Source organism: Amphibalanus amphitrite, unplaced genomic scaffold (genome assembly GCF_019059575.1).
Source record: "Amphibalanus amphitrite isolate SeventyFive unplaced genomic scaffold, NRLGWU_Aamphi_draft 000949F_arrow, whole genome shotgun sequence".
NCBI lineage: Eukaryota > Metazoa > Arthropoda > Thecostraca > Balanomorpha > Balanidae > Amphibalanus > Amphibalanus amphitrite.
Genome location: NW_024882443.1, coordinates 233,955 through 260,684, shown reverse-complemented (window position 1 = coordinate 260,684; position 26,730 = coordinate 233,955). Strand labels below are relative to the sequence as shown.

The following is a 26,730-nucleotide window of genomic DNA, read 5'->3' as shown; positions in this document are numbered from 1 at the left end:
GTCGGGGTGACGTCGGCAACTCGGCATCGGCATGCCGACGTCGGCCCGACGTCGGTCCAACCTCGGCACGACGTCGGCTGGATGTCGGATATGCCCGCATGTTCCGACGTCCAGCCGAGGTCCAGCCGACGTCGGGCCGACGTCGGACCGAGATCAATTGCTGAGGTCCAGCCGACGTCGGGCCGACGTTGGGGCGACGTCGTACCGACATCGGCCGCTGTTTTGACCGTTTAAATAATATAAAATACATGTTTCATGTTTCATAAAGAGCCTCTGTATCCAAAATATCCTCAGGAAACTCAAATCTTCCTCCACGCCGCAACCCCCTGATCCGGACTGGACGGGAAACTTTATCCATTTGGGATTGCCCGTAAGCCGAGCTCGCCCGTAGCCGGGTGCGGTGAGTGCTTGGGGACTGCTCGGCCTATCCTTTGGTCAGGCTCAGCCCCGGCAACTCATCAGGGCCGGGCCCAGTTCATATAGAAAGGCCAGTCGGCAAGTGTCACTTTGCCAAAGTGCCACTTATCAAAGGGACACTTTGGGAAACGTTGGTGCAGGTGTGTAAGAGTGGCTATATGAATCCATTGTGGGGTAGCCCTTTCCAATAAGTGCCACGTAACAGCAATGGGACCAGGGACTCTACATGAACTGGACCCAGGGTGTTCGCCAAGAAGACCAATGTCTCCATCCTATGCTCCTTCCGGCTCTGAAATGGTCTTGTCAGACCGAAAGGGCATAACCCAACAAAACAAACCAAATTCGTTAGTTGGCTGCGTGGTGTAGTGGTTAGCGCATTAACCTCACGTTCGAATGACACGGGTTCGAATCCCATCGCCGGCTGATGCTTTTGGCGTGTTGTCCCAGTAAACATACCGACGTCGGCGACTGGGGGGATCGAATCCCGCCGCCGGTTGATATTTTTGCCGCGTTGTCCCAATAAACATGCCGACGTCGGCCCCGTCGGTCCAACGACGAACGATCTCGTCAACCTCGGCAAACGATCTCGGCCCGACGTCGGCTCGACGTCGGCTGGACTTCGGCTGGACGTCGGAACATGCGGGCATATCCGACGTCCAACCGATGTCGGGCCGAGGTTGAACCGACGTTGGGCCGACGTCGTCATGTTTACTGGGTATTCATAACTATAGAATTGCTCTCTATGAAGCCAAGCGCTAATTTTCAACCGCTTTATTAATTATTCTGAACCACTTCTGGACTCAGATGATATGATATGATAAAAAAAACGCGTTTCCCAGTGGTAAAGCATGTTTGTGACTGTCACTTGAAAGCTTTTGATTTAATTCGAGGACCATCTGAATTTTATTATTAATTATAAAATCAGCTCACGCTGAATGATTCCTGAAACATAATTGAAAACACATAAAAATTGCCCATCATCATGTGAGTACCTAACATAAATTTTCGACGAATAACAACATTATTTGTTATTTGTGCAAATATACATGTTTGCAGTAAATTAACACTTATAAAGAAAGCGATCATGGCGGGTGTGAGACATATCCTTGCGCGTTGTAATCAAAGTTTACAACTGGGCGGCCTGCGAGCGCCGTCAGTCGTCGAGGAGTTGCCGGGTGGGTCGCGTGAGAGGCGGTGCCAGATTTTGGTGCCGGCAATTCATTGTACTGATTCTTCTCGTTTCCATTTGAAGGTGAGATGTTTCCCTCGTTTCGGCTCTAACTGTGGGTGCTTTATATCTTACCTGAAGCGGCGTATCGCCTCGCCCATCGCATCGCTTGCGCTGGTCATGGTTGATTGAGCCAAGAATCTTGGGTTGAGCGGCGATAATTAATCGTTTTTTTTTTCGCCAGGGCCGTGCTTGGGACAACAAGCTTAGCTTTGTTAGTATGGTCGCTCAGTATTCTGAGCCAATATCCAAATGTTAGAAAGCAGATGATTTATATGAATTGAAGCCACCGTACGGTGTTAACATCTAAATCATTTTTTCTCACTACCTAGCAGGCATAAGCAACAAGTAAAAGTTAAAGTTAAGTTAAAAAATAATGCTGTTTTTAAATATCATGGTGTTGCAATGGTACATGACATGTGAAATCTTATGTGACAAATTATGTTTCCAGATTAAGTATGTCTGCCAAAGGAATCCGTGAAGCTACTGGAAAGGACATTTTAAACCGTCATCTTGCTGGTGTTGCCGCAGTTCAGCCATGCAGGTTTGCTGCTGTTGGACCAGATACTGACTGGGAAGTTCTGCTGAAACAAAACCCATGGCTTGCTACAGAGGTATGTTTGGGATTGGGATGGCTTTTTATTTCCAACTTCTTGCTTTGGCTTTTCAATATGAAAATCAATTGTTTGATTTGCAAGTAGAAAAACACTACATTTCATCTCAACTTCTTCACCCTTGTACCTATTGTTTTGTATAATATAATAAAAGTGCTATTGTGTATTAATTACAACACATTGGTACTGAATTTCTCTACAGGAAAGTTGTTCATTTGCTGCTTTCTGGCCTCACAAATAACAGAAACACAAAAAACGACTGTTCCTGTTCTTTATTTCATTGTTGTCTGTTTTCAATTGCCAAGCTGTCAACAATGTGTGTTTGTGTCTTCAGAAACTGGTGGCCAAGCCGGACCAGATGATCAAGCGTCGAGGCAAGCTCGGCCTGATCAAGGTCGGCACCGACTTTGCCGGTGCCAAGGCCTGGATTCAGGAGAAGATGTCTGCCGACATAGAGGTAGGTCCCGGCGGCCCCGGGTTATGTTCTCCCCCCCCCCCCCCCTCTGCATACCGCCCTTTACCATGCTTACACCTCCCACCGTATTGGCTAGCCAATACCTACCACCGAATTTCACTTTTCACATTTAACTGCACATACATTTTACTTTTTGTAACTGAAGCATTTCACTAGCGGAATTTTGTATGAAGAAGCATTGCCGACCGAGGTTCGCTGTTACGTGTAAAACTTAGTGAAACATAAGAGTGATTCAGTTCACGGATTGACGAACGAGAAAGTAATTGACACGGACGCATTTAAAAAGAAGTCTTTCCTAATGAAATGTTTTAAATCCTGGCCGATGTACGTTCTCGTCGTGTTTTTTCCAGCGGGCCGCTGGGCTGGGTCGGGCTCGGGCGTGGGCGGCCGGTTCCATCGTCGGTCGGCGGGGGCGGGGGCGGTGCCAGTCCCGGCGACGGCGGTCGTATTGATCGCGGCAGAGTGCGGCGTGCGTCGATCGGCCGCCCCCGCCCCCGCCCCCGCCGCCGGTCCAGCTGGCAGCAGGTCAAGATGTGTCGCATTGACAGCGAATCAGGGTAGTCCGCCGTGTTTTCTCCTTAGAGCCATGTTTGGTGTTTCCCTAAAGCTCATCCTTTACCGTGATGTTTTTTTTTTTTGCTTTTTTTGACGATAATCTGCATCTGGCTTCCTGTCGTCACCGATCGGTACCCGGCAGGATGAATGTGACAAACGGGACGTTTCGCACATAATTTCTTGTAGTATCTGACTTCCCATTCAGGCAAGCGTTGCTTGAATTTCTATCGAACACAGGGCGAAATCAGCTCTCGATGCTTGTGGATTTATTTTAAACTATCGGTCTTTTTCTCGCCTCGCCATCTCCGTGATCACACCGGCCGTACTCAGTACTGTGACCCTGTCCACGGTTAGCAGCAGCGCACAGTGGTCCGTTGCGTCACATGAACGTAACATCACGTGGGCAGGAGGTGCGGTGACCTCTCCTCCCTTGGTGGAGCTGTATCTTGTGGTCTTGCCGCCTAGTCGCGAGCTGTCACACACGCCCTGGCCCTTCGCCAGCCTGACTGTTCGGGGCAGGCTGGCACTGTTCCTGTTTCGTGGCACAATTTCTTCATTTTATTTCATCATTTCATTTTATACTGACATTCGACTGATGACTTAATTCTCAATTACATATCCATTCGGATGAAGGGTTTGCTTTTTAGATTGCCTCAACTGCAAACACTCAAGTTGGAGTTAGAAGTGTCTATATCTGTGTGACCAATGTCCCGGGGCCTCGACATTCCGTCGTCCTCGTGTATTCCGCGCGGCGTACGTCAGTGTGCTATCAGTGCGACTGGGCGGGGGACCGCTATCGTTTGCCTTCCGGGCCGCTATCGGCCTAATTGATCCTCCGGCTCCGGGCCACCTCAGGCTGCACTTTCGAGTGCGATCGGACCACCGGGAACTGATCGATGATCCGGCCAGTAGCGCCGTGATGTGCACTATTGCGCCATGTTCTGATGCCGGTGCCACCTCGCGTTGTTGACTTGGCGATTGAGCGGATCAGAAACCTTTTACGACCGCCAGATAGTGGTTTGGGGAGGCGACGTTACGCGGCCCGTATCGCACGCTCTCGGGCAGCTGTGACGTCAGTGGCGCTCGATGTCTCGCTCACGGCCGGACCAGCTGATTTCAGCGGCTCTTCTGCTGATGGGGCATCACGGAGTCGGCTGCTAGCCACAACAGACGGGGTAAAAAGAGATCCATGGAACTCACCGCCTAGTGACAGACGTCTGAGCTGACTCGTGTGTTTTTTTTTTCCTTCTCTCTCGGAGCCGACCATGGGCGACCTGACCCGGTGACTGCGCCTGGCGGAGTTTTTATGCGGCTCTTCTCCCGGCGCCCGCGGGTTTTTGCATCACGCGCTGTCCTTGGCGACCGTGGGGTGGGCGGTGGCCAAAAACACCCCGATCCCGTCTGCGCTGACTTGGCTGCTGTCTGCGGCCAAAGCTTTCCGCTGTCGCTGTGTTACTGCTGTTACATCACAGTCCTGCGACTTGTTACGTCTGACCACCAGCGTAGATGACCTTCATTGCCTGCCAGTTTGACCGTTAGTGGCCGTCAGAGTGACGTAGCGTCTAGAGATACACGTCGGAACTCATGTCTTCCAGCTACTCGTCCGTCGTGATACTTCGTGACCACTCCGTGACTCGGTCGTGACTGTGCTGTGTCTGGGTCGTGATAGTCCCGTGATGCCAACCGGGTTGTGGCTCCCGTCCGCTAGTGTCACGTGCTCGCTGTCGCCGGGCGCGGCGAGAGGCGTGGGCGTGTCACGTGACCGCCTGCTGCCGTCGGAAGGGTTGTTCCTAATCGGTCCGGCCGCCGTCACGTGATGTGTCCATGCGCTTGCGTCGTGCTCGTTTCGTGGCCGGCCGTTGGTGGTTTTGGCGTTTGGCGATAGCTGTCAGCAACAGCAGTTGTTTGCAAACGGTGGCTGATCTCACCCCTTCCCCTTCCCCTGGCGTTAGCGTGGCCTGCAGCACGGTAACAACCCGTGTCACTGTCATCATTCCGGATGCACCGAACCCAGTCACCCACCAGTGCAGATACCGCCTACCGGCCGATATTGACCCAAAGCTTGCCATGCCAACATGCCCTCGCACCGTGCACTGCACGCTGAGAGCACAGTTTGGTGTCTATTGATGGTCGTGGCTTCTCGGTCCAGGATTGTTGGGTTTCGATTGGTGGCTTGGACTCAGGAGGCACTCAGTCAAGAATGCTATGTTGGCATTAACATCAAAATCGACACTGGGGATGTGATAATGTGAGCTCGGCGCTCGTCCTGTTGCTCTGTATTGTCATTGTCAGATCAGTCGTGAAACCGACGGTCCGGTTAGTCTACTGGGTGTCATGGTCCATCGCGTGCCGGTTACTCGTACTCGTGTGTACAAGATTCGGAGTACCGAGTAACGATTACAGCCGAGCTTCGCCTGAGGAGCATCTAGCCCACCCTGAGGTATTGAGACCACCTGCCGCACGGCTGACGGCTGGTCACTGACCTCTGACGGCTGACCAGTGACCGGTAATGAGCATTGACCGATGGCCGGCTGTCTCTCCCTCTCACCCCGTTCGACCGGCCGCCGGTGGTGTGCGGTCGGCGGGCCCCTCCCCTCCCCCCTCCCCTCCCCTGCGCCGACCATCGTCCGGCCGCCGTCAGCCACTCAGCAGCCGCGCCGCCGTGGGCTGACGGTGGTCCGAGCGGCACCGGCCGACTCCAGGCCTCCCCTGGCGCCGCCGGCGGCACTGGACGGGCGCAGGGGAGGCCGGACAGGACCAGCCTGAAATACGCCTGCAGGAGGTTACACGACTCCCCTACAATATCTACCCACTCGACTGGTATGCTTTGATGAATACTGCGGCCCGTGACTTCAGTGCCCTAGCTAGAGGTTGCAGCATCACAGTAGCCCAAAGCTCATGGCGACTCCTGAGATATTTCAGATAGCCGGGACTCCCCTGATGTTTCACAGCGGCGTACCACGGGTCCTCCGTCGGTCGATCGGACCATGCCGAGCGGCTGACGTAACCGACGGCCTGTGACGTCATCTCAGGCATCCCAACCCGGCCCCTGATCCACCCGGCCACTTTCACGAATATCTCCCGTCACCAACGACTTCGTTGCTGTCCAATAAGAAAGACCATGACTGAATTCTACCTTGCAATACCTACTAAATCTCGCGAAGTCGGTAGGGTGGAAGCGACAAAGGGGCGGTGGCAGGGAGGAGAATTGCAGGAGAATTTCTGATGCAATAGTTGCGGCGCTGAGCGGATCGGCCGGCGTCTCTCGCCCCCTGCCGTGCCGAACTGGGCGGGACCGGAGCAGAGCTAGGCTCATGAAACTATCGATCCAGTGTGTCGAGCGGGCCGGCTCCAGGGACTGGAGGGGAGCGATGACGCAGGGCGAGGCTTCTGGTGCCTTGCAGCCAATTTTAAACGATAACAAAAATACCTAATTTGATTTCCGATCATAATGGCGATAATTTACGGCGTAGTAAATTACAGGCGATTCGGTAAGCGTCGGCCTCGTCTGTAATACTATTTTGCAGAGTGCAGGAACTACCTCCATATCTTTGTATAGATTGCTTACCTGTTTGAAATACGTCAAATTGACTGTCACTTCGAAAAAACGACAGTCTGACTATTGTCATTCAGAAATGACGACTGCATGAACTGTCAGTTTTCAATTGAGGGTACTTGTTGTTGAAGCTGATGATCCAAATGAAAGTGCAGCTTTTGTCTTGTTCATAACAATGATGCGGCGAACATGGTTGATATTGTTCTTCGTCAAGTAGAACCTACGGACTGTCGACTTCAAATCTCCGATATTCAAAGGTATCTTCTCGTCATTCGGTGCGGTGTTCGCCTCATAACCAGCCGTCCTATGTTGAGACGACCAGATTAAGTGACACGGCGGGGCCAGCCCGGGCGACACCCAGTGTGTGTTTTTTCTTCAGACCTGAGCCGTCTGACTGTCACGAGATACATATTCCAGAGATGCGCTTACGTACTCTTGACTAAACATGATGAGAATTGACATAGTTGCTGTCATGGGGCGTGGCTTTAAAGTGATCCGGAGACTGTTAAGTCGCATTACTTAATGATTTTTATCATGAGCATTATGTAATGCAAGTAGATTACCCTGTCATTCCTGCAAATCCTGTCTAGCCGGCGTGTCTCGTCTAATACTTCCCAGTACTGTCCTGTTCTGTTTTATCTTGCTTTGTTTGATTCATTTTATGTTTCGTGATCCTACTTTGCATGATCTTATCCTATATTTTGCGTTCCGGTTCGCTCGACTTAACCCTTTTATCATTCTTAGTTGTCTGGGCGTGAAATCCTGTCGCCCATCACTCGGCTTGTCGAACAGTGACGCCCGGTATGTGAGTCAGTATACCGACATCAGTCATCCTTACTCCTCAGCCTGAACGGCCACTGTGCACTGCCCGTATATAGGCTCTCTGAGTGCCGCCCGTACCCGGCCCGTCCGACCTGCCTCGTTCGATCTTCTGCATCGGTTCGTCCCACTGGCTGCTGCTCGTTTAGCTGCTGCTCTGGCTCACTGCCCGCTGTTTGAGCTCGCCTCACTAGCTGCAGACCCGCTGCCCGGCTCTGTTATGTGGCGCGGTGCGTTGCTGGGTTCTCGGGCTGCTGCCCTGGCTCACCGGCTGGTTATTTAGCTCGTCTCACTAGCTGCAAACCCGCTGCTCGTCTCTGTGACCCGGTGCGCTGCTGCTCGTCTCTCCGGCCCGGTGCTCGGCGCCTCCGGCCGGTCGGCTCAGTGCCGGCCGAACCGTTACCTATGTTCACAGTGCCGCCGGCGGCAGCCGAGCGCTGGCCGTGACCGCAGGCAGACGGGAAATGGGCACTCGGTCACTGGGTCCGCACTCTGAGTGGGACTGAACTGAGCAGTCACTGGAGCGGGGCGGGACTGAACTGGGCACTCGGTCGTCGGGCTGGTGTGGGAATGAACTATGGGACTGGGGCTGGACTGAGCGAGACAGTTATCGGGCTGGGGTGGTACTGAACTGGGCACTCTGTCACTGGGGCCGAGGCGGGACTGAATTGAACTTAAATGAACAGTCATCTGTTGGTGGGGCTGATCTGGGCACACGGTCATTCGGGCCGGACTGAACTAAGCACTCGGTCATTATACTTGAATTGAACAGGTCAACGACTCTGCTGGGGCGTTATTTGTATTTTGGAGCACCGGGGCCTGCTATGATATTAGTAAAGTGAGACTTGGTAGGTAGGTGAGTTGAGTTTCATGAGAAACGAAAATGAGACGGTTCTAAGCAGGGTGAGAATGATCTCAGGCATTGGAAAGTATTCCACCCGTGGAGCTGCGTTCTCCGTATTATCAACGATATTGTTATTGGTTGACAGTCCATGGTGATTAGTTTGGTTCAGTCTCGCTACCGTCGATGTGAGTTATTAGTATTGGAGAGGTTGTGTTAGCGTGCACCCAAAGACCGAGCAGTTTGCTGGACAGTGGCGATGATCCGGACAGGTAGCTGACGCCAGCTACCTGATGTGCCAGCTGACCCCAGCTACCTGTACTGGTCCGGCGGACGGTCGCTGCGTCTCCAGCGATGATCCACCCGTCTCTCGTGGCCCGGGCCACGGCTGAGGCCGGCAGGGCCGGTCCATCCAGTGCCATCTCCGCCGCGGACCGGCCGGTTTCCGGAATCACTTTCTCGCCGTCTGGACACGCCGGCGAGGCGTCTCTGGGGCTCGTAGGACCGGCTGGATTTGGACAGATAGCTGCACCGACGGGCCGCCGCTGGAGGTCCCGGCTGGTGTCAGAAATTCAGGAACTGGGATCGCTGAATGTGTGTGCACTTACATCCGCTTGTCTTGATTTTAGCTCAATCACCTTTCTGACGACAAACTTCGTCAGAAAAAGTTGGTCAAAAAGCATTTAACTGAAACACTCCGTTCGCCGTCCGCTGATCGCCGATGATGATTTCGTTCCATGATCGGCGCAACACCGCTTCCCGGCCATCCATACTACTGTGTCAGTAGTAGCCAATGCCTCTCCCTGGGCGTGACATTGCCGCCGCAAACCACTCGGCTCTCTGTGACAGTCACTGCAGCCCCCGACCCGTTCGGTGTTTATCTGTTAGGAGCTGTGGGCGTTTCTGTTGCTGCTGTGGCGTCCCGAGATCCGTTAGACAACCAACGTTACTGTTTGCTTTGAGAGAGATTACTTGCAGTTGATGTCATTCATACAAACTAGTCGCGAATGCCCTCTGAGATTGCCATTGGTGTCAGCGAACTGAAAATGGATCCCAGATGCAGCTCACGCAAATGTCGCGTTAGTGTCGTCTGTTCTCCACTCGTTTAACTGCTTATTGGTTCGACGTGAAGGCTGCCTCGCTGCCCGTTGCGACTCTTTTGCTAGCGAGAGTCTGGCCAACTTTCCACTGGTCGCTCGACTGGCCGCCCGTGCCTAGCACCGGACGGTCGGGGCTCGGTCGGATCCATGGCCGGGGCAGACCGGGTCGGTCCGAACCCGCACCGCTTTCCTCTCATCCCCTCCGCGATGATCTGATTTATCTAATGACCGGATTTTTGCGCTTCACTGGAACTCACAGTGGGCGTTACTCTCGTGGGATTAGGTCGTTAGGTTATTTAGGGCTAGTCCGTGAGTTTGACTAGATCCATTGGGTTGCCGGATCGGGCCCGCTCCTGGCTACATCCATCGAACTAGCAGACCCCGATCGACCAACGCGGCCGGGCCGCTCGGCCGCGCTGGACCGACTTTCTCACCGGTCGGTCCGAGCCGGGTAGCGGCGCCGGCCGGAGCTAGACATGTTAGAAAGCCGGTCATGCGGCCCGGCGGGCAGACGGGCAGGCGGTGGCCGCCCCCGCCGCCTCGGTGCCGGACAGAGCGCCGCTACACGGCGGCACACTTGTCCGCCGACCGTCACCGTGTCGCACTGCGACGCCGAGGCGTTACTCTAGCTGTAACTCTGCTGTGACCTCGGTCACATGGGAATCATATGGGGATAATGACCCGATAATGACCCGACAGGCGGCGCGCGCAGCTGACCTGTGATTGGGGCCACGATCGGATGATCATCTGATGGCCTGCCGGATTACTAGGCACTTGACAGGCCGCCTCGCAAGTGTGACATATTAGACAGGTGTCCTCAAGCAGAGGATGGTCGAAGCCGGTCGTTTGTCTGCCGGTCAAATGCCGATGCTAATGTAATCTCACTGAATGTCATATAATGAGATCGATATGGAGCAATTATGTCACGACTCTTGTCTTTTCAAACAGTGTCGAAGGGCTGTGAATGGATGCCAAGTCGTCCCAAGTCATTCATTGTTTATTTCAATTCACACCGATCGATCGATTATATGAATGCGAGCGGCAATAGAGGACCATCCTACTCCACTCATCAGGGGTCCATTCTGAGCTCTATTCTGGGCGCCGGCTAATCCTGGATCAATGACAGTCACCGCCGCCGATGTGGCGTGTTTTCATCGTCGACACAATATCGCACACTCCGACTGAAAGGGCCTGTTTGCTGCCCGGCCTTATAGAAGATGGATGAGCACGTTCAATGAGGCGACACCTCGGCTGTTGTCCTGTTTGTTGGCTATGTATGGCTCTGTGCGATGTCATCTCTGGGGTCAAGGAGTCGGTAGACGACTTAGAGTAGTGAGTACCATAGAGTGCAGGGTCGAGGCCAGTTTTACCAACAGAAAAATAGCCGCCTGCCGGCATTTTTTGCCTTAGGACTGCTTCACATACGGAGCGTAAGCGGTAAAGCCCTATTCGCTTACGTGCCAAACGTGTTGACGCTCCGTATGTAAAGCGGTCTTTAGGTAAAAAAATTCTGGCAGGCAGCTATTTTTCTGTTGGTAAAACTGGCCTCTGTTGTGCGGTTGCAACACTGCAGTATTTAGGGCTTTGCCACAGTGTGGTAACTGATATTTGATGATGGATTGGTATTGGACGAGAATGGAAAGGTAGGCGTCTATTCTTCTAGTGTCCATGAACCACCGAAAAACCCTGTTGTTGAGACTCCCACACTATGGGACTTCACAGGACCCCAGCCGCCCACTGTGCTAGTGCCCCTGGTCCTAGCTGTGTGTTTTGCACCACCTAATCCGTTCAGATCGACCCTTCAGCGGCCGCCGCCGGTGTTTTGATGGGTGATAGGGCGGCCGGCGGGCCTGTGCAATCTGACGGACCCATCCCCGCCCCGTCGGACCGCGGTGGGGTGATAGTCCGGCACCGACCACTGCTGTAGGAGAGGTGGGGTGACCTCACAGGCATTGAGCTCCTGAGAGCTGATTCCGGTCCCGGGAGTGGTCATGAAAGGTTTCATTGATGGGGTTATTTAGTGAAGGATTACGATGAGGAACTAAATCTAGCTGGTATGCTTACTTGCTGCTCCTTATCGTTTTACCCGCCTGAGTGATTTTACCGATACTCAAGTACCACTGGGGTATGTTTATGTAGGTATTTACTTGATAATATTTCGACATCGTTGCTATCGTGGGAGCTTAATCGCGAATCGGAGAACGTTGCCCGTAGTATTCACTTATGTAGCCGGAACGGTCGCGGGAGCGGTCAGCATACTCAGTCCAGTGACCCAGTGTCGATTTGTCACAGGACGCGTGCTTAGCATTTCAATAGGCTGCCCATCGTTCGGTGGCACTTCCTGACTTCTGGAAGGAGTATTGACTATTGGATGCGATTTTAAGCCGACTTTATGTCGCACAACTGAACAGTAATACGGCGATTTTATCAGAGAGGGCAGAGGAGGGAGGAGGGAGAGACTCATCACCTCTCCCGAGCCACCGGATCTCAGGCCGGGCTGTCGACCAACGCCACATCGACCGCTTTCTAAACCAGCTCCCCTCCCGCCTCACTACCCTCCCACCGATCATACCCCATTGGCAGTGGAGCCTCGCCCTCCCCCACAGATTAGGTCCCCGGACTAGCTACCTAACTGTATGACTCCCTTTGACATTTCTACCTCCGCTGCAGGTCTCGGACCTTTGGCGTAAGTCCCTCAATCTCATTTCTTATTTGAGCCCCTCGTGTAGTGAGATCAGAAAGGCGATTGGCCAGCCTCTCTGCCGCAGGCATCCGGGCTGGCTCTGACCTCTAAAATCCCTCCTATCTACTGACTTCCCTCGTGCGGTGCAGCTCGGGAAGGCCGTCTGACACCCTGTGAATCGCCTCACTCTGTTGGCTAACCATCTGCTCTCGTGTTTTAAAGATCGGTAAGGCGGTGGGCCGTCTGACTTTCTGTCAATTTCTCCCTCCGTTGACTTACCCCATCTTTTCTTGTTTTATAGATCGGGAAGGCTGTGGGCCCGGGGCCGTCTGACTCTCCTTATGACTTCCCTCCCTCCATTGACTCACCCCCTGCTCTCGTGTGCTTCAGATCGGCAAGGCGGTGGGCCGACTGCGGACGTTCATCATCGAGCCGTTTGTGGAGCACACTCAGGATGAAGAGATGTACGTGTGCATCTACTCCCATCGGCACGCCGATTCCATCCTCTTCTACCATCAGGTGTGTGAAGGGAGAGCGAGAGAGGGAGTGGAAGAGGGGAGGGAAAGTGATGAGTATCGGGAGAGGGAGAGGGAACGGTGCCAGCAGCAGAGGGTTGGGAAAGTGAAGGCAGGTCTCTACGACAGACATCAGTCGGGTTAGAAAAGTGGAAATGAGTAAAGCGGCGATGATGGCCATTGCTTTGCTATAAATGCCGTGGTTTACGACGCATTTCATTATTTTCGCCACTTTTTTCTTTTAATTTCTCGGCCATCCCCACTCGTCCCTTCGTGAGTGTCCCGCCCGTGTTTCGCTCGCCCCTCCCCCGACGCGTGACGAGCCGCCTAAACCCCCCCCCCCCCTTTCCTTACTCAGGGCGGTGTTGAGATTGGCGATGTGGACGCGAAGGCGCTCAAGCTGGACGTGCCGATTGACACGTTCCCCTCGAAGGAGGATATCACTGCCAAACTGCTCACGCACGTGCCCGCCGACAAGAAAGAGTACGTTACCTGCACTACGGAGGGGATAAGGGACGGCGCGGCGCTGGGTGGGCGCCCCACAGAGCTCTCCAAGCGATGATCCCGCACGAATGACAGATTTTGGTGGGAGGGAGTTATGGATGTTGAGGCTCGGCTATTTGAATCATAGGAACGGGTAATTTCTCCTTTCTGTAGGTAATGCGGATACGGAGCTCCGCTCCGAAATTCATCGAAGCTCTTCCGTTTCTTACACCTGCCTTCTTAAAAAAAGTAATGATAAGACTCATCTGTAACGATGGAACTATCTCATGCTGACACATTAGTCGTCTCGTCGTCTCACATGCTATCACTATCGCACTCGATGATATATTTACGTGACTTTCCCCTCCCCTCACCCTCAGAATGCTGGCCACGTTCGTGGATACGCTGTACCACCAGTACGTGGACCTCTACTTCACCTACCTGGAGATCAATCCGCTGGTGGTAAAGAAGGACAGCATATTCGTGCTCGACCTGGCCGCCAAGCTGGACGCCACTGCCGAGTACATCTGCCGCTCCAAATGGGGTCAGTTGACATGTCGAGTGATTTTGAACGTTTTTAAGTGCTCAAAACAAAATAATGCGGTAACTCATAAGCCTTAGACTAGCCATGGACTAGCTGACGCATGTAATCCTTCTCAGACATAACGATCGACCCGACCCTGACCTAACTCTGACCTGACCTATAACCGTCAGGTGAGGTGGAGTATCCGACGCCGTTCGGTCGCGAGCAGTACCCGGCGGAGGCCTACATCGCCGACCTGGACAGCAAGTCGGGCTCATCACTCAAGGTGGGTCGGTGCCCCCGAGCCTGGTGCACGGTCCCAGGAACGACGCGAGACGGGGCGGGTCACTGGGGCGCTGTGCTGTCTGCCGATACCCCCGAGCGACCGCAGAATATGCAATGCGGTTGTTGAGACCGACGAACGTTTGGCTCTGTCCCTTGTTTTGAGTCTTGACCCCAGTTAATCTTTTCCGCGACAGCTCTGTGTCATGTAGACCTCTGGACCCCAGGAGCCTTTGCACGTGATTATCGTCGTTGTGTTTCTCTGACTAGATCTGACATTCCCTGACCGGTCTCTCTCACAGCTGACCATTCTGAACAAGTCGGGCCGCATCTGGACGATGGTGGCTGGTGGCGGCGCCTCTGTCATCTACGCTGACACCATCTGCGAACTGGGAGGAGCCAGCGAGCTGGCCAACTATGGTCAGTTAGCGGGAGGGGTGCTGGGGTGGGAGAGGTCGAGAAACTGATTAGCAAGGCACGATCATTGCTGGAGCTTGGGGCTAGCACTGCAGTAGTGCTAGCTATGACTACCTTTTGCCCATTATAGGTGTTTCCAAGCGCTCGATATTTTCGTGCGTCTCACAAAATGTGTTTTTTACCTTTGCTTGGAATTAATGATTTTTTATCTTTGGAGACGGTCGTGTTAAAACTGATGTTCACTTTTACGTGAATGATGCACCAACGCTAGAAAAGGTAACGCTAGAATATCGCATTTGTAGGGCATAAAGCATTTCGTTCAACGATTTGTTACCTGAATCTCAAGCTCACTCGGCTCACTGCTGCCTTTAGAGATGCATCTCGCCCGCATTCCTGCACGATCACAGCACAGCCTCTCGTGCCGATCTGCCCTACGATCTGCGTTAATCCCCCGTCTCTCTGACCATAACCGGCTCTGCCCGCCCTCTCCTCCGCAGGCGAGTACTCCGGTGCGCCGACCGAGGGACAGACGTACGACTATGCGCGCACCATCCTCTCGCTGATGACTGACGAGCCGCACCCGGACGGAAAGGTGCGGGCACGATCGAGAGGATGGGAGTCTGGATCTGGAAGTTGGGGGAAGCTGCAGCTGGTGCAGGGGTGGGCTACATGGCCGATTAATAGGACGTAGGGGAAATTTTTCATAATAGAATATTTGAGTCAATCCGAACTTCATCAATTACTAACATATGTGTGGTACACATATTTATCCTGATGTTTGTCCGGATTTTTATCCAGATAGCCGGATAGATATCCGTCGGTCCCGGATACGTAAATTTCTGCCCACTCCTTTCTGTACCCGTCTGACCCCACGTCCCGCCCGCTCCGGCAGATTCTGATCATCGGCGGCGGCATTGCCAACTTCACCAACGTGGCCGCCACCTTCAAGGGCATCGTCAAGGCCCTGATGGAGTTCCAGGCCAAGCTGGTCGAGCACAAGGCCCAGATCTTCGTCCGCCGTGCCGGGCCCAACTACCAGGAGGGGCTCAGGTAACGCACCAGGCACTCAGGGGCTGTGGTTGCGGGAAAATGTCGTATTTACATCCACAGTCACTCACAGATGAGTTAGACGCTAATGTGACTGTAGAGAGCTCTTATTCCAAGGCACGGAACGGCTGCAAGGTCTAGCCTGACACTTAATATCGTCTGGTTATGACTTCAGAATGTTGAATGCGGGGACTAGTCAGGAAACAGATGAAACATTCAATCATACTGTTTCTCTCCAATCATTTCGTGATACGTAACCGTCAAATCCGATCGTACCTGTGCGCCTTTGCGCACCTTACCCTGTCCCTAATGTGTGCTGTCCGCGGCCTCCCTCTGACCCCAGCTCCCTTCCCCTTCTTTCAGGATCATGCGTGAGACTGGCCGCTCGCTGGGCGTCCCTGTACACGTGTTTGGAAACGAGACTCACATGACGGCTATCGTGGCGATGGCGCTGGGCAAGCGGCCTATCCTGAGTGAGCCAGAGGCGGCGCAGCACACGGCTAACTTCCTGCTGCCGGGAGGGCAGCAGTCAGAGATCGTACGTAGTCGCTGTTGGGTGGAAATGCCTTTCATTTTGGCAGTTTACGTTGTGTGGTAAAGGTAGAAGTACATAATGTCGTAACTGTTAGATAAATCGTTAATTGTGTGATAAAAGACATGCAGTTTTGTCTTTAGAACGCGTTGGCTGCTTCGATCTAAGAAGCTACCAATGATGTATTCGTCGGTTTGTACTCACTCTTTGAATTGTGAGCTCACATTTTGGTGCATTCCTTCGATAATTGTTTTCTTTGAGACCCATAAGTCGCTGCCCGGCTGACATTTTACCTCCCTCGCGCAGCAAAGCCCGCCGCCGCCCCGTAAGGTGGTGCCGCCGCCGGCCGACTCTGCGGACGGCGGCAAACGGGACCTGCTGTTCCACCGCGACACAAAGGCCATCGTGTGGGGCATGCAGACCCGCGCCGTCCAGGTCAGTGACGCGGACTATGTGGTCCAGACATAATGTGGGCCGCCCTGAGACAGGTGCTAATTGTGAGTGTTTGGATGCTAACGAGCCCGGGTTGAGTTGACTGGCTTTTACCGCTTTGTCAGCTGCTTATGTTCATTAAGGCCACTTATTGACTCATTTAGTGGCCTTATAATGAAAATTTAAGCCACATTTTGTTTCATTTTATCTGACGACGTCATACTGCGGCGTTCATGACAGTTTCACTCTTAAAGTCTGTTCTAGCCCCGCCACCCCCGACCTCAGAGTGACGTGTCAATCTTTCCTCGGCTTCACAGGGCATGATGGACTTTGACTTTGTGTGCTCGCGTAAGACGCCGTCGGTGCAGTGTATGATCTACCCATTCACTGGCGACCACAAGCAGAAGTTCTACTGGGGACACAAGGAGATCCTGGTGCCAGGTATGGTAGGCAGCCGCGGTGATCCAGCTAAAACCGCTCTCTGATATGTAAACTGACGATTTATTCTTACTATAATAAGTAAGTAATTTTGACTACGTTATTCTAATTATTTCCAGCGAACCGTCCGGCCTTTAGCATCATTCTAGTCATTACACTCAAACATAAAACCGGGTGACTTTGTGCGCTTCGTTCACGGTATTTTAATCATCTCAGCTTTTCATTCATTGTTGATTTTCCTGATTGTTTATGATGAAACTTCTCAACGACAGCTCCGTCGTCTGGCATCGTTTCGATAGCTGACCATCCTGCTCTGGCTGAGCGCTGAGTCTCTGACCTGGCACTATGTCGACTGTCTATCTAACTTGCTGCCGTCCCGTACCGTCGCCAGTGTACAAGAGCATGGCGGACGCGATGAGAAAGCACCCTCAGGCGGACGTGATGGTCAACTTTGCGTCTCTACGCTCAGCCTACGAGTCGGTGGTCGAGACGATGCAGTACCCGCAGGTGAGTAGGCAGTCTTTCTTCTTGGAGAGGGAGGGTAATTGTGGGCAGAGGGGGGATGCCGGGACGTCCTTCGTCCTGTGCCCTGGAGAGGGAGCGGAATGGGCCTCGGGAGGTGGGGGGGGGAGGGATGATGCCTGACGCTATCTTCGGCTCTAGAGGAGGGGGGGGGGACGAGACTTTTCCAGTTTGAAGCTCAGCTAATTAGGAGAGGGAGGACAACAAATGGGTATGACAATGATATGGAAAGGACTGGTGATGTCAGATCGATTTAATCGCAGGTGGGTGTTTTATTCATCAGTTATGGCTTCTTTGTACATTTTGTCTCACGTTTCAAAGCGCGCTTAATTGATCTAAGCACCTTGTTGCGACGGAGGGAGCCGCAGATACCGTTGAGCTTGACTCTGATATTAGCCGTTAGTCTTACATTTGTGATGGTGTCTGTCTCCCAGATCCGTACGATCGCCATCATCGCCGAGGGCATCCCGGAGAACCTGACTCGTAAACTGATCAAGGCGGCCGACCAGAAGGGCGTCACCATCATCGGACCGGCCACCGTTGGTGAGTCAGGACTCGTCATAGCTGGGCAAAATAGTCCCTACCATTCCATACCGTACGTCCGACGACACAGCGCACTGTCTCCGCATTTCGGGCACATGACGCCCCTCACCACCTCTCGAGCACACAGCATTCCTCACCACCGTGGGCACATGGCGCCTCTTCACAAACGGTCTCGCACTCACCACCCCGTCATTTTCGTCGTCACTGTCCAGTCGTGTCGGCCGGCGGTGCTGCTCTCTGTTACATTATCCGCGGCTGTTACTGAACGCAGGCTGGGACTATATATGTAAACGCCTTTGCTGGGACTATATGAGTGTGACTGGAGATATTAAGCGCTAACGACTGTGTCCGTCTCAGGTGGTATCAAGCCGGGCTGCTTCAAGATCGGCAACACGGGCGGCATGATGGACAACCTGCTGCTCTCCAAACTGTACCGGCCCGGCAGGTGAGCCGTCACGGCCTATCGGCAGCCGCATGTCAGCTCATTGACGATGAATATAATTTGTTTATATAGTTATGTTGTCCTGTTACGCCCCAATTACGTAGGACGCAAGAAATATCCATTGAGAACATCTACGCTGAATATCATTGAAGGAATTATTTTTGTTTGTTTTGTTGTGCGTAGTAACCAATTCTCAGTGTACGTACTAGGATGGGACTTTGTGAAGCTCTGTTTCAATATTATTTTCAGCTTCGACTCGATCGGCTGAGGACAGGCCGAGGGACTGGGAGCGCAACACTCCGGCAATCCGGCCCTCCTCCACTCCATCTCCCCGCCCTGCTGACGTTAGTTCCCGACCCTCCGCAGCGTGGCGTACGTGTCGCGCTCCGGCGGCATGTCCAACGAGCTGAACAACATTATCTCCCGCTGGACGAACGGCGTGTACGAGGGCGTGGCCATTGGTGGCGATCGCTACCCGGGAACCACCTTCATGGACCACATCATGCGCTACCAGCGGGACCCCAACGTGAGTGATTGCTGACCTAAGCCAGGCGTGAGCTGTTGAGCTCTGTTGCCTATCACTCTAGGATGGCCTTTCATTTATTGAGCAGAAATGTGCTGAGAAATGTTGTCGATATGACTCGCTGACTTACGCTGAGGTCACTGTTCCGCTCGAGAGAGCCCAACCATAGCTGTGGCACCTGTCACATGGTTGCTGGATCAGCCAGTGGTTAGGACTGCTCGCGGGTCCTGTCCTCATCACAGTCGCTCACTCTGAGAAAGCCACGCAGCCACAGTCACTGACGCTGGCACAACCACTCTCATTGTCAAACACTGAGACCGCCAGACACAGCCACTGACGCCATCTCGCCGCTCCGTCCCGCAGGTGAAGATGATTGTCCTGCTGGGAGAGGTGGGCGGCGTTGAGGAATACGACGTCTGCCAGGCCATCAAGGAGGGCACCCTGACCAAGCCGCTGGTGGCCTGGTGCATCGGAACGTGCGCCAGTGAGTGTCCCCCCCCCCCTCCACACACACACACACACACGCACGTCACCCCTTTGCCAGCCTTGTGCGCTCTTTATGGAGATGAATTTTGTGTTTTTGGGTCCCTGTAATTAAGATTGCAGCAGGCTGAATACCTTTTGTTTTCTGCATTGTATGACGTGTTCACCTCTACCCAGATAGGTAAACAAAAATGGTCATTATTTCATCGATGCTAGAAGTTCATTCTTAGACGGTTATGGATGCTGTCCTCCCATCAAAAGCAACATGATAACCGATCCAAGGATTTACTCGAACACTATCTGCATCATGCATGTGTCACGCCACTCCGCTGTGTCTCACCTCACTCCGTTCCGTTTCAGCCATGTTCACCTCTGAGGTTCAGTTCGGACACGCGGGCGCCTGTGCTAACGGCGAGCTGGAGACGGCGGTGGCCAAGAACCGGGCGCTGGCCGAGACGGGCGCCAGCGTGCCGGCCACCTTTGACCAGCTCGGCGAGACCATCGGTGAGAGACGCGGCGGACGGGACGGACAGGGGTATGGTTCGCTGAGAGTGATTCTAAGAGGCATGGAGAGACTTGTGGAAGGATTTTGCTGGGATTTTAAACAGCAAAATGTTGTTACCTGAGCTCACTGACGAGAGACAGTCTTGGTATCATCTTGTATGGTGTCTTAGAAAGAGCGATGACGATCAGATGACTGCAAATATCTAAATGCACATTTTGTAATGTAACGATGTTTCTGGCGATCCGCGTTTCATATGTGGCAATGCTGCAAAGCCCCCGCGGACTGTTTATGCTGTGCGACCTACCGGGTTTCATCTGACTGCATTCACCTCTACCCCCCCCCCCCCGCCTCTCCCACCCGCTATCCACAGGCGCCGTGTACCAGGACCTGGTGTCCAAGGGTGTGATCGTGCCGGAGCCCGAGGTACCCCCTCCCACCGTGCCCATGGACTACAACTGGGCGCGCGAGCTCGGCCTCATCCGCAAGCCGGCCTCGTTTATGTCGTCCATCTGTGACGAGCGTGGTCAGGAGCTCATCTACGCGGGCATCCCGATCACGGACGTGCTCCGTCAGGACATGGGCCTGGGCGGCGTGGTGGGTCTGCTCTGGTTCCAGCGCCGCCTGCCGCCCTACGCCTGCAAGTACTTTGAGATGTGTCTGATGGTAACTGCTGATCACGGCCCGGCGGTGAGCGGTGCGCACAACACCATCGTCACTGCGCGCGCCGGCAAGGACCTGGTGTCGTCACTCGTCTCCGGACTGCTCACCATCGTGAGTGAACGCGGCTGGGATTGGGTGAGGGGGAGGTGGGGCTGGACTGATTTGTCAACGAGCTGTAAGTTTTGTTTACATGTGTTGTGTGCTGGTCGTGGCAAAGAGTTCGCCAACTTCTAGGTAATTCTTTCCATCCTACAGAGTTGCCTATTATGTTCATACATCCGTAATAGTTTACACAAGTGATTTCTGACGTTGAGCCTTATGTCATTCAACCCGCTCTTCGTTAACCTTCATGTCCGTCTCTGGCCCACTGTACCTGCCTTGGTGACCTTTGTGTGACCTGACCTCTATCCTGTCTCAGGGTGACCGGTTCGGTGGTGCGCTCGACGGAGCCGCCCGGGTGTTCAGCGAGGGACACGACTCCAACCTGCACCCCAACGACTTCGTCAACATGATGCGCAAGAAGGGCCAGCTCATCATGGGCATCGGTCACCGTGTCAAGTCGGTGAGTTAGAACTGAGAAGGCGGACTGAATGAATTCGCTTAACGGCGGTGAATGAGGATATGCTGCAAGATCCTCTTTTTATGAACATTTTAGAATTTATGATACGAGTCAGACCTCATACCTCAATAGCTTGGTATGGATGATGTGCTGACCAGCTTTCGTTACCTAATCCGCAATCAAGTTTTGTCTCTTTGGTCACATTTCTTTTCATACCACATTGCACGGCTAACTGATCTTTCTGCGCCCATCCCAGATCAACAACCCGGATAAGCGTGTGGAGATCATCAAGAACTTCGTTAAGGAGAACTTCCCGGCCACGCCGCTGCTCAACTACGCGCTCGAAGTGGAGAAGATCACCACGTCCAAGAAGCCCAACCTGATCCTGAACGTGGACGGCGTGATCGCCACCAGTTTCGTGGACCTGCTGCGCAACTCGGGCATCTTCACACCGTGAGTACCGTAATGGCCTCCGGCTGTCGATGCGCACTAAACCCTCAACACCTTGAGTATCGGCGTCACTGCTACTGCTGCACGTATGGGTGGTCACTGCGAGTGGCAAAACTGCGAACCACTGCAACGATTTGCACCAGGAGGGTATTGATAATATGGTGTCACACAGTACTGGGCGAATTATTTGAACACTGGGTGTCAGGCCCATAAGGTGGGCATGCAGTCTCTCGGTGATTTTGATGGGAATGCATTGTAAGAGAACAAAAAAGTAAAAAAGTGTTGGATCAATGCATTATATTGCTATGAGTTCGTATTGTTAGTAGTAAAAAAAAAAACAGTTCCACAACGCTTATAAAGTTAAACAAGGCAAGGCTAACAAGCCACAAAAAGGTATATCAAAAAAGAAAACTGAGCAGATTGACGAATACTTCATGCTGAAAAAAAAAATGAAGAAGGTCTCGGAGCATCCTAAAATAATATTCTCGCGGTGAAATGCTGCACTGATTGTCACATTTGATTTTCGTTTAACGGTGAAATTTACGCTAAATGCGAACCTGACCTATCATTGCAATACGTAAATGAGGACTTGTCCATGTCCTGCCCCAGCTAATATATTACCGTAGGCACCACGTTTTTGGCAGACGGCCTTTACAAATCCAACCATATAGTCGCATGCTGATCGAAGTGGCATGACTGACTATGCCATACTCTACCCTACCATAAACTTACATGGTAAGATTGGGCCCTGGTGACCAACATCAGACGTAGCATCTCACGCAGGAGCGGCGTCCTTCTGTTGCGCGTCCGGCGCTTCTCCGACGATCCCCCGCTCCAGGGTCTCTTTGAAGGCCACCTCCAGCCTCTGCCGGTGCTCTTCATCTACCGCCATGTGCTGCAGGTTCTCCAGAATCACCTGACGCTCTTTCGGAAACCGGTGGAACGCCTCTAGGTAGAACCCGACCAGCTCTTTGCGCACGGTCGGCCACGGGGTAGGCTCGAAGTCGAGCTCGCGCCGGGCGCGGGCGATGTTGATTGGGCCGCGGGTGACGGATGGTAGGGTGTAGATGATGCTGGGCAGGAACCCGTGCAGCTGGGGGTCGTCGGTGACCTCTGTCAGGGTGCCTGTGACGCCCAGCTCGGCGGCCATCTCTGACATCAGTTGAGGCAGCGTGAAGCTCCGGTCTAGAGAGATGTTAAAGGCGCCGCTCGGCGGCCGGCCGGCCCGGACTCGTCCCATCACCGTGCGCACCGCGCGCGCCACGTCCGCCACGTACACGTAGCTGGTGGCACACGTGCTGACGGTGCTGGTGACGGGCACGGGCCGGCCCACGTGCGGCAGGTACTGCAGCCACGCCTGGTACACCCACCAGCGGCCGGTGGTGTCACGCGGCCCGAGCACGTCCGGCAGACGGAGTGCCGTGTATGGCACTCCGGCCGCCTCCAGGGCCTCCTCTACAGCCAGCTTACCGTCCCCGTACGGATCGGCGGCCGCCAGCCGGGCGCGCTCGGCCGGGTCCTCGGGCCTACGGGCGTCCTCCTCGACACTGGGACCTCCCCCGGCGGACGGTGCGCTCACCTCATACACAGAGTCGGAGCTAATGTAGATGTAGTGGCCCACCTTCCCTCCCAGCGCCTCCAGTACGCTGGTCACATCAGGGGCCTGCAGGGCGCTGAAGTCCACCACAAAGTCCCAGCGGTTGAGCTGTGCGGTGAGCTGCCGCAGCTCCGTCAGCGGACCGTGGCGGTCACACGTGAGTAGGCGAACATGCGGAAACACGCGCGTGTCCACGTCAAAGTAGCGCGTACCGCGGCTGAGCAGAGTCAGGTCGGAGCCTCCCTCGGCGATCAGTTGGGCAGCGGTCTCTGAGCCGATCAGACCGTTCCCTCCGAGCAGCAGCACATTCTCCCGGGAGGTCATGGCGAAGGAGTTGTGATGCTGAAGCTGCTGGAGCGGTAATTGAGCGTGTGGTTTGTGGTACGCTGCCGAAAGAACGCCTCCTTGATGCACCGATTTCAATCGCCTGTCAATAGAAGTAAAGGCTGTTTAAAGGCTTCCTTAGTTGCTAATCTTTGTTTCAAGTTTCTAACTGTACTGTGAAGTGTTTATAATGCGTTGTTGCTACGTACCGCACCGGAACTCAGGCCACAGACCTGAACTTGTTCACGCACGCTTACCGCCTTCGCCCAGCACCAGCCGCTAGTCTCCCCAAGCCTCCCGACACTGTCCTCACTGCTCTCGGAATAACAACTGGCCAACCGTCCTCATCCGACGCTAGTTTGGGATGTGCGACCTTGGCTGTTCTCGGCGCGGCCAATGGGAGTGTGCCACGCTTGGCACGGCGCCGGGCCGTAGCGTGCCGCCGACACCGCGCACTGCCAGCTCGAGGATAACCAGGGCCTCTAGTGGATCCGACTGAGCGCTAGGGTACGGCCCACTTTTGGCGTTCCACAGCAGTAGTGAACGGAGTCTACGACGGAATCATAGAAGTTAAAGATTGAAACTGCCGATGGTATTTGACGATAAGTTAGTATGACGCGTGTAACGCCATCCACCATAATTGTGTTGTCACCACCATAACTTATTACAAATAAACTATATTCTCCTAGCCTTTTGCCACCTACTCGCTGTGAAGAATAACGAATTTGATGCATATTCCTCTATTTTATTTATACGTCGTGCCATGGGCCTTTTGTGGGTCCGTCTTAACTCTTAGCAACATAGCGACAACGCACCGTATTTATTTCTTCTCGTGTGACCGATAAATAGAGAGTGAACGGAGCCATCTGGAATCTATTTGGCCGTCTTCTCTCGTCCCACTGTCTCCCGTTGTGCAGTGTCGTATTCACCCGATGCTAATCCACCTGTTCTGCTGTTGCAGTGAGGAGGCCCAGGAGTACGTCGAGATCGGCGTGTTGAACGGCCTGTTCGTACTGGGACGCAGCATCGGATTCATCGGTGAGTTCGACATACCCGCAGGTTGTTTGCAATGGACAAACACTATTCGTTAGAATTGTGTTTTTATGGATACCCACAGTACGGCAGGAAAGACCCGATCGACACCGCTCGAGCTGCTGTATGACGCCGCCGGGGATAGGAAGATACATTGTTGAAGTGGCAGCGGCTTACGCACGAACAGCATCGCTTATTATTTTTGTATTTTTCTTTTTTTCTGTCTGTGCTCTCCGTCTCTGTCTGTCTCTTATAATTGTGTCCTCGTGTGTCTTCAAACCGCTAGATGTCCCTCATTACATTTCGCTATGTCCCCGCAGGCCACTACCTGGACCAGAAGCGCCTGAAGCAGGGCCTGTACCGACACCCGTGGGACGACATCAGCTACGTCATGCCCGAGAAGTACGAGGCCTACAACTTCGACGGCGCCCAGCAGTAGACGATGCCGACTCCGCCGGGGCATGTGGCAGAGCACGGTGTCGGGTCCGCACCGCCGCCGACCGGCCGCTCGCGCGCCGCCCCTCTCCCTTCGCTCGCCTGCTCTCTCCCTGTGCGTGTGTGTGTGTGTGCGTCTGTCCGTCCGTTGTGACCCTGTATGTGGCTGTGGGTAACTGCGCACCGTACTCGCGACTCACGGCCTCCGAGCTGCCGCCACCGGCGTCCCGCGAGGTGAGGTTCTTCCACGGCCTGTCTGTGGCGCTGAGCCGGCTCGCTACAGCTCTCCACAGCGCTGCCGCAGCTCAGCCAAGGCTCGTCTGAAGCTCTGCAGCCGCTCCGCCAGCGCCTTGGCGTCTGATTCTGACACCGATCGCCAGCCACTCTTCGCCATTCCTCGACTGCCGGCGCTGCATGGGGACTGACTGCATGACTCGAGAACGGGAGAGCGGGGCATGCGGCGTATGCTAGAGGTCTGGATGGAGATTAGGGGAGAGGATGAGCGGGGAAGCAGAGCGGTCTATGGGCCCACTCGCGCACAGGGCAGTACTCGGGGGAGGGGGAGGCGGGGAAGAGGGGAGAGGTCAGGTGGCGCTTCAGGCCACGGGAGGAGGGCCGGGTCAGTTGTGCACATTTCCAGGGTTCCCAGCAGCCGGCTCCGGGCAGTGCTGGAGGGGAGTGGGAGGTCGGTATGGGTCGATGCCGCCTGCCGGGCGGACCTTCAGTGACCGGCCGGCGTCCGTTGCAGCTCGTATAGCGGGGATGCTGAGGTGGCACCTGCCGCTGCCGGGGGTACCGCCGCCGCCCCCGCTGACGGCGAGCAGCCCAAGTGCTCGGTCAGCTGAGAGAGAGACCGACACGTCCCCGACTGCCCACCGGAGACCGGCTATTTTTGTAGACACACCGCTTTGGCCGTACGTCGGCCCGTCCGCGGCTAGTGTTGGACAATTCCATCGTTGGGTCGCCTCCGGATTCGACTTCTTTTACTGCTGAAGCGACTTGGATAGTTATTTTAACGCTCGCAGATGCGTGCATCACGCCGCTCGTGATAGTGCTATTTATTTGAATGTCCGCGGTGAAGGGGCGCAGAGGCGTCCGAATTTATCCCAGAACAAGAGGGTGGGGAGGGTCACAGAGCGGGGGAGGGGAAGGAGCGGAGCGGAGCGCACACCGCCGCCCAGGTGATGTACTGAACGAAACATATCAGCGGGTGTCTTCTGCGCGCCGCGACCGTAGGGCCCGCCGACGGAGGCCGTCTGCTCGTTCGTCTGTCTGTCTGTCTGTGTAGGGGCGCTAGTGCAGGGAGTTTTATTAGAAGACGGCCGGCCCTGCCGCCTCTCCGCGACCCGAGCTGGGTGAGGCGGGGTCGGGTCGACCGGGTCACGTCCGCCGCTCGTCCAGGAAGGGGCGGGGCGGCCCGGCCCGTAGGCGCCCGTTTATTGTTTTAGCGTCGGTTGCAGCCCAGCGAGGCCGTTGTTGATGTTCATATTACGTGGTGATTGGTAGAAACACGGCAATAAACATGCAAAATGGACTGTGTTTCGGTGCGCGGTGCCTGTTGCAGGGGTATTGTGCAGTGAAACACTAGAAACGCAGCATTGGACACCGCAGGGGCGTCCGGACACTTCTTTCACTTGACCAGTGAATTTTGGACCTAAAAATGGTATCAAATTCCAAACCTGTGAATATCGCTACCCT

At 54.3% G+C, this 26,730-nt stretch overlaps 1 protein-coding gene across 1 annotated transcript; it reads left to right on the top strand.

Annotated features, from left to right (window-relative positions):
• The first annotated feature begins 1,555 nt into the window (after nt 1-1,555).
• LOC122368457 (ATP-citrate synthase-like) lies at nt 1,556-26,566 on the top strand. The gene is made up of 25 exons (XM_043342395.1): nt 1,556-1,669; nt 2,097-2,259; nt 2,594-2,716; nt 12,679-12,807; nt 13,162-13,286; nt 13,667-13,830; nt 14,001-14,095; nt 14,394-14,511; nt 15,006-15,100; nt 15,401-15,558; nt 15,919-16,093; nt 16,394-16,522; nt 16,837-16,960; nt 17,349-17,464; nt 17,914-18,022; nt 18,380-18,467; nt 18,831-18,990; nt 19,351-19,471; nt 19,831-19,974; nt 20,346-20,746; nt 21,054-21,197; nt 21,451-21,647; nt 24,527-24,603; nt 24,918-24,999; nt 25,781-26,566. Exons 2-25 carry the CDS (start codon nt 2,104-2,106, stop codon nt 25,875-25,877), a joined length of 3,327 nt encoding a protein of 1,108 aa, XP_043198330.1. The 5' UTR covers nt 1,556-1,669; nt 2,097-2,103; the 3' UTR covers nt 25,878-26,566.
• The last annotated feature ends 164 nt before the right edge of the window (nt 26,567-26,730 follow it).